The 7652-nt window shown below is 37.7% G+C and overlaps 1 protein-coding gene and 1 pseudogene across 1 annotated transcript; one reads left to right on the top strand and one right to left on the bottom strand.

Moving 5' to 3' along the window:
• The window catches only part of LOC130589447 (uncharacterized), a 2522-nt pseudogene extending 1928 nt beyond the window's left edge, over window positions 1-594 (top strand).
• Window positions 519-1883, bottom strand: LOC104898453 (uncharacterized). The gene is made up of 6 exons (XM_057396397.1): window positions 1826-1883; window positions 1637-1729; window positions 1458-1559; window positions 1009-1374; window positions 829-928; window positions 519-597 (listed from the first exon to the last, which is right to left on the bottom strand). The coding sequence occupies exons 2-5, from the start codon at window positions 1637-1639 to the stop codon at window positions 857-859; spliced, it is 543 nt and encodes a 180-aa protein (XP_057252380.1). The 5' UTR covers window positions 1640-1729; window positions 1826-1883; the 3' UTR covers window positions 519-597; window positions 829-856.
• Between the last annotated feature and the right edge of the window lie 5769 nt (window positions 1884-7652).

Here is a 7652-nt window from a genome sequence, read left to right as displayed (position 1 = left end):
ATATATTAAGTGATCCTCAAATATTTTAAACAACTAGATATGTTATTAAAATTCTACAGAAAATTCGGCAGAGTTTCCTTTGTAATACGGACCGCCTAAAACTTAATTTAGGACTCGCGTCCGATTCATAATCCTGTATCCTCAAAATCCAGCAACCCAAACAAGGTTAAACTTTAATTTACAAACTCAACAACATGAGAACAACAGAAGCATAACAGCGGCACAACAACATAAGAATAACAGCAGCAGCAGATCAACATCAGAATAGAAGCATAACAGCAGAACTTGAACTTGAACCATTGTTATTGGAAAAAAACCAGTATATGAACCACTAACAAAACCATACTCCTTAGAACACAAACCCATAATAACCACTAACAAAACCATAATCCTTAGAACACAATAACCATTATTAGTGGAAAAAAACCAGTATATGAACTTGAACATAGAATATATAAAAACCAGTATATTAACTTCAACTTAACAGCAGAACAAGAACAGCAGACAGCAGAACAGAAGCAGAACAATAACAGCATAGCAGCTGCAGGAGAACAACAACAGCAGACCAGCAGAAGCAGAACAACAACATCATAGCAGCTGCAGCAGAACAGCAGCAGAACAACAACAGCAGACCAGCAGCAGCAGAACAGCAGCAGCAGCAGAACAACAGCAGCATAGCAGCAGCAGCAGAACAACAGCAGCATAGCAGCATAGGAGCAGAACAACAGCAGCATAGCAGCAGAACAACAACGCAGTAGAATAACCATTATTATAGAGTCACCAATGATTTTTTTAAAAAAAGAAAAGATAAGGAGAAACCTTGGTCACCTCTAATACTGATATCTAACAAATATCTTTAATCTTCAACATCATTGTGTTTTTTCTCAGACTTTTGAATTAGCTCTTCCTCATCCTCTTCATCGGTCCACTGTTAATATTTGTAATTGTTAATAATGCACATGTGTTAATCTGTTTTGCATTAAATTGAAGGTATAATCTATGACATACCGCATCCATATTGAGCTCGGACATGTTGTATCCAGCCAAATTCATGAAGGCTTCTAGGGCGCGTTCCATAAGTCTAGATTTCTTTTCGAGGCCTCTCACTGTATTACTTAGAGCTTCGTTCTTCTCCTTTACCTCGTTTGCTTCCTTCTTTGCCTCACTAGCTTCATTTTTGGATGCTTCAGCCTCTTTGCGAAACTTTTCTCCTTCACTAAATGACCCAAATAATGATGTCACTGAGGGACTTATCCCTTTTTGTCGATCACGTGCACTTGGCTTGCGTTTTGGCTTAATTGTTGCATAGATTTCTTCATCAGTCATTTTTGTTTCCAAATTGTTTCGTTGCTCAACTAGCTGCTTAATTTCATTCTGCAGTAACGGGAGAAGATCTTGTCAAGTAGGAATATACTTTCAAATACAACCAAAAAAAATCCAGTTTGAATAATCGTTACCATGGTGTCCTGTGCCGATTGAGTTACAGGTGTTTTGTCGCTTCTAGTATGAGTCTCCTCGTACAATTCCAATAATCCTGGCATTACCTTGTCACGTTCAAACTGAAGGAATGGCAAACAATAAACCTAAGTAACTATTCCAAAAATTAGGACAGGAATGGTGAAAGAACACGCGTTACCATATCTTGTGCTTTTTGTGCAAAACTTTTTGTTCCTGCCGTATGTCCGGCATCAAGGTATGACCTATTCTCAATGTTTCTGCGACTCTTTTTCTATTAAATTCAAATATAAACAAATTAGAATTGTGTGAAATGATAAAAATTGAAAATAAATAAAGAAATCTATGCAATGTACGAGGGTGCATTAACCTGAAAGTCTGGAGTGCCAAAGTATGATACAAGCCACTCCCAGTCTTTTTCGTCAACACTTGGGGCCTATTATCTTCTTTCAGTCTGTCGTCATCATTTTCTTCAGTGTCATAATATTCTCTTTTCAAACGTGCACGAAAATTCCGATACTTCTTGTTCAAAGATGTCATGATATACTTCCTCTTATCTTTTATTTTCTTTTCACGTTCATCTTGATCTTTAACATCATCCAGCCCAATATCAAATTTGTCCTGCACATGAGAAATGTTCAATTAGAAAATAAAGTTCGTAAAAGATATTAAAGAATTATCAATGCTTGTGGAAGTATTGTTCTACCAAAATGAGCTTCCACATCTTCTCTTTATTCTCTTGTGGAACTTGTGAAAATTCTTCAATACGATAAAGTGGCGCATTCAGAGGATCTCTGACGAGGGAACCACAGTAACTTGACAGCTTAGCTCTGTTGACACCTATTGGTTGACCACTAACATCAAAATCTACCTTTATCTTCTCACCGGGTCTCATTTTAGCCAGTTGTAAATTTCTTGTAGGACCTCTTGGTGTTTTGGTTTTATATGACTTCTTCGTTTTTGCATTTCCTGACATGTGTAATTTGAATAAAAATAAATATTGTCTTTAAAAAATAGGCTTAGGGTATGTCTTTAAAAAAATGAGCCAATCCATACCTGTTTCATTAGATGCCTCCTTTTCTCCTGTTAGCATGCTTTCGCCTTTTTTCTCTAGAGCCATCTGACCCAAATTTCAATTTTCCGTCAAAAAACACACTTTACATGATCAAATCAACTCTCTTGGAAGCTAACACATTCGTCAATCAAAAAAAAGGAAAGAACGGCAATGGCTCTTTAAACAAACCTTCTTGGTCAATTGCTTTTTGGGATTCCCTTGCATTGATTCCATCACTTTCTCGCTCATGAAATTCACTATCTCCCACATCAGCCTTCCCAATTTCATCGGACTCTTTCATTTCTGTAAAGAAATTAAACAATCTCAGACACTATAATGCCTAGAAGTACATAAGTTCATTTGTCATAGGTATTCTGTTACTAAATCCTATATTTATACATATGGACTACTATACCTTCATCAAGTCCATCTTGTCTTGAACTTCCGCCTCCTGTTGACTATTGATCGCTGTATTGCAGTTATTTCGCAACTAAGATATTAGAATGAAACTAAATCTAATGACTTTCATAAATGGAATGAGTGTGGTTTAAAAGGTGAACCTTTCTGTATGACTTTGAGGGCTGCTGTTAGCTGCACATTTCCCCCTTTGTTTCCTTTCCCTTGCACGTTTTTGCTCTGCGTCAACAAAGAGCCGATTGCACCCGGTAAAATGAAGTTCCTTTTCGTCCCCTTTTTGCACAGTCTTGGTTATGTGCCTGCCATTTTGTTTCGTATAAGAAAAAAAAAGCATTTGAAATTCATTAGCAAAATAAAGGGTTGACTTTCGTCTAAGGAAGGGGGAGGGGAAGAGTTGGATACTTTAACTAATGACTCACAATTGAAGTACTTTTAATATATTCATCAAAGAGTATTTGCTTATGCTTTGATTGGAATTTGCCAAAGATCACATATGGTATGAGGTTCCACACCCAAGTTAGTAATCTCGACATGTTTTCTGTGTTACATGCATGTCAGCAGAAAGTAACTCCCGAGTCTAGTTCATGCTGGTTTATTTTTCTCTATATATACTTTGTGGGAAGCACCTAATACCATTGGCAGGAGCATCTTCTGAATGCTTCTTTGAATATGTTATAGTTTTACTCAATTTGAACCTCTGACATATATACTTTGTGGGAATATGCTGGTTTATTTTTCTCTATATACTCAATTCGAAGTCCATCTTTGAATATGCTGGTTTATTTTTCTCTATATATACTTTCTCTATATATACTTTGTGGGAAGCACCTAAGCCTGGTAAGCACTAAGAATATCTCTCCAACACCCTTCATATATACAGCAAAAGTTTGTCATTGTTGTATACTGTATAGTTTTACTCAATTTGAACCTCTGACATCATCAGGTAGTCTATATTGAAGCCTGTGAATCTGGGAGCATCTTTGAGGGTATTCTTCCTGAAGGACTTAATATATATGCTACAACACAAGCAACCACTAAAGAGCTATTTGTTAAGTCATAGATCATATCCCCTCCCCACTTCCTGGCCAACTAACAACATCAATCACCACTTTGTATCGCTCTTAAGATAATTAGAAGAGAAAACCAACATGTAGCCCTCCTGAAATTCTTATTCAGCACACAAAATTGCGAGTTCTTACACCAACACAGAGAAACAGACAAGCACGCAGCACTTCTAATAATACTACTGGTATCAGCATCAGAAAGTATTACCTCCAGCAAGACACTTCGTTTGGCTTTCCTTCTTATAATACTACTGGTAGTGGAAAAAATAGATAAAAACAAGCCGCTAATTTGTCAAGTATAATAAAGATGGAGGCCACAAGAAAAAGAATTACTATCCAGTACAAATTCTGCAAGCAGGTATTTCAGAGAATAAGACATCTCTAGTAGGACATAGACATACATAATAATATGACTTCACACTTCATAGGGAAAAATGGAAATTGTTGACTACCCTAGTATCATATAAAATCCAACTTTTAATAGTGAAAAAAAGCTTATGCTAACAGTGATAAATGACTACCTCCAGTTCAACAACAATTACAAGAAAACTGTAAAGCAATTATCAGAAACTTGATCAAGAACATACCCTCCCTACCTGTCCTCCCTTCCTTGTCACACATAATAAGAACATACCAAAAGGCATTTGCAATACTAAGAGCACATATGCAACCTCAATCTAACGCAACATACCTTCCTTTTCTTGTTTGCAATAGTGGCTTCCTCGTCATTTCCATCATCCGAAAGATCATCCTCCGGTGAGTAGTCACTATCTTCATCTAAGGTAGCTTTACTCTTGATCATACTCACCTCCTTCTTCTGCTTCATGCTAGCCATGATGCGCTTCACACCTAGATTCTCCAGCTTTGTGTTATTAGCTTCAATCCTTTGAAGTCTCAGCTTTTCGTACTCATTTGTTCCCCTTCAACTTTTTTCCTGAATGTCTTTCCACTTGGTTTGGACATTTTCATAAAAACTCCCAACACCGAAGGAAAACACGCTAACAAAAAACATTATCATTACTTACTCAAACAAACAGACAATTTATAATAACTACCATAAAAATTTCAATAGCACGAAAGAGAATGTAAAAAACATCTAAGTTGATATTCCATAAATTTCAAACAAACAGACAAATTATAATAACTACCATAAAAATTTCAATACAAATTGTTTAACAACTCTATCAATATAAATGGAATTATTAAATCCTATAATGGATCAATTATTAAAAAAAAGCCAAATGCATTAAACTTTCGTTGTTTCCCCAATGCTATCTTGGACAAGTATTTCAGGAACGTCGTAGAAGTTCCTTGGGTTTGCCTTCACTACAACCTTCCAATTTGCCTTCGCAACGTCCTGAACATAGTACACTTGCCCAACTTGTGAAGCTAAAACGTAGGGATCATTTCCCAACACCTTTCCAATATTGACACGATGAATTCAAAGCAATCTTTAGTTATTCCTCGCCCATGACTATGAAATCCCACCAATCACACATGAACAAAGTGACACGATTTCCTCCTGTGTACTGTACTTCAATGACTTGCGCAGCAGACCGTAATATTCAACATCATTTTCCCCCAACACAACAATCCACTGTTTTGTGTCTCTCTTTCCATTTCACTGTCCTTTGTGCGGAACAAACAACCATTTACCATGTAGCTGTTCATAGTCGCTACAACACGACCTGGGCCATCCGCTAAGGCCTGTAAATGTTCAGTCACAGCAGGATGCTTTTCTTGAGCTAAAGAAGTCACCTGCACCAAACATTATTCCAACTTATATACGTAAATAGGTAGACATCTTTGTCATATGAGGGAGGCAAATTTCTCGTTATTTTAACTTACTCGATGTTTGAACCATTGAATGAACTTGCGCTTCCTAGCGATTGTCATCTTTGTTGTGTTTGAAACTTCACGCTCATACTCACTAGTGCAAAATAGGACAATAATGGTGAATTACAAACTTAGCATATATGTAGATGGTTTGATTGCAGAACACTAAAACTTACTCAATGAATGGCTTCACTTCTTCACAATTATTGAGCACATAAAAATGGAGATCCTCCCATTCTTGTGTTGTTAATGATCGAGGTGTTACTTTCCCGACCGCTCGACCACTTGTCTTAAAAATGGGTAATCGATCCTCAGCATCACCATGATCATCACAGTCATAGACTCTATCTTCCTTATTGAATTGTGTTTCAATATCCTCCATGTATCTTGAACAAAATGTCAGACACTCCTCTAGAAGATAGCCTTCTGCTATCGACCCTTCAGGATGCCCTTTGTTACGAACGTAATTCTTCAGTTTACATAAATATCTACACAAGAGGAACAACTAAACTAAGCAAGCAAGTCAAGAAGATAATAAATTTTGATGTTTTTATCTTCCAAACTATATTAAGCTACATACCTCTCAATAGGGTACATCCAACGATATTGAACGGGTCCCGCAATCATTGCTTCTTTTGCAAGGTGTACCGACAGGTGAATCATAATCACAAAGAAAGCCGGTGGGAAAATCTTTTCCAACTCGCATAGGATGACGGCTATTTCCTTGTCCATTATTTCTAAGTCTTTCACCTTCAATGTCTTAGAGCACAATTCCTTGAAAAATGAACTCAATTTAATAAGTGGTGTGGACAGTGACTTCGGCCAATCACGTATAGCAAGAGGAAGAAGATGCTCCATAATGACATGGAAGTCATGGCTTTTCAAACCTGCCAATTTGCGCTCTCTCAGCAATGAATTTCGGGAGATATTTGAAGCATAGCCATCAGGGAACTTGACACTCGTCAGGAAGGTACATAGCTTCTTTTTTTCCTCCAAGGATAACGTGTAAGGAGCCGGGGGAATCTCCCAACTACCATCGTCTCGTTCTTTAGCATGCTGGGACTTTCTAATTTTCATTTCCTTCAAATCATGTCGTGCATTCAGATTGTCCTTACTTTTCCCTTCGATGTCAAGCAACGTAGCAAGTAAGGTCTCACAAACATTCTTCTCAATGTGCATCACATCTAAATTATGACGCACTAGAAGACTACTCCAATACGGCAACTCATAGAAAATGCTCTTTTTTCTCCATATTGCTTTGCATTTGTTCTTTTGATCTTTGCGTCGATTTCTCTTCCTAGTAGGAGTCTCAAGGGATGTAACACATTCAACATCCACCAATTGTTCAAGCACTTCCTCACCGTTAACTCCTTTGGCTTTGGTCTAATCTCATGTGTGCCGTCAAAAGATGCCCCATCGTACCTCCATTCATGATCAATGGGTAGAAATCGGCGATGACACATGTAACAGTACTTGCCCCCATTTCTTAGCCACTCTGAAGATGTGTCACTGTTGCAAGTAGGACAACCTTTTTCTCCTCCCGTACTCCATCCAGAGAGATCACCATAAGCAGGATAGTCACTAACAGTCCATAACAAAGAAGCGAACAACCTAAACTTCTCTTTTCTTGAGGCATCATACGTCTCCACACCAACATTCCACAACAACTTAAGTTCCTCAATTAGAGGTTGGAGATACACATCAATATTCTTCTTAGGTCCCTTAGGGCCTGGAATGAGCGTGGACAAAATTAGAGAATGTTGTTTCATGCAAAGCCATGGAGGCAAATTATATGGTATTAGAACCACTGGCCATGTGCTATGGGG

Source organism: Beta vulgaris, chromosome 7 (genome assembly GCF_026745355.1).
Source record: "Beta vulgaris subsp. vulgaris cultivar EL10 chromosome 7, EL10.2, whole genome shotgun sequence".
Lineage (NCBI taxonomy): Eukaryota > Viridiplantae > Streptophyta > Magnoliopsida > Caryophyllales > Amaranthaceae > Beta > Beta vulgaris.
Note: the sequence above shows the minus strand (reverse complement) of the source record. Positions and strands in the feature narration are given on the sequence as shown.

What these genes read in the sequence shown, in the direction of transcription:
- LOC104898453 (XM_057396397.1), bottom strand. An exon ending in AATCGGCACAGGACACCATG is followed by an intron (nt 1,375 to 1,457) that starts GTAACGATTATT and finishes CCGTTACTGCAG; the next exon opens with AATGAAATTAAGCAGCTAGT. An exon ending in CCGAGCTCAATATGGATGCG is followed by an intron (nt 929 to 1,008) that starts GTATGTCATAGA and finishes AAATATTAACAG; the next exon opens with TGGACCGATGAAGAGGATGA.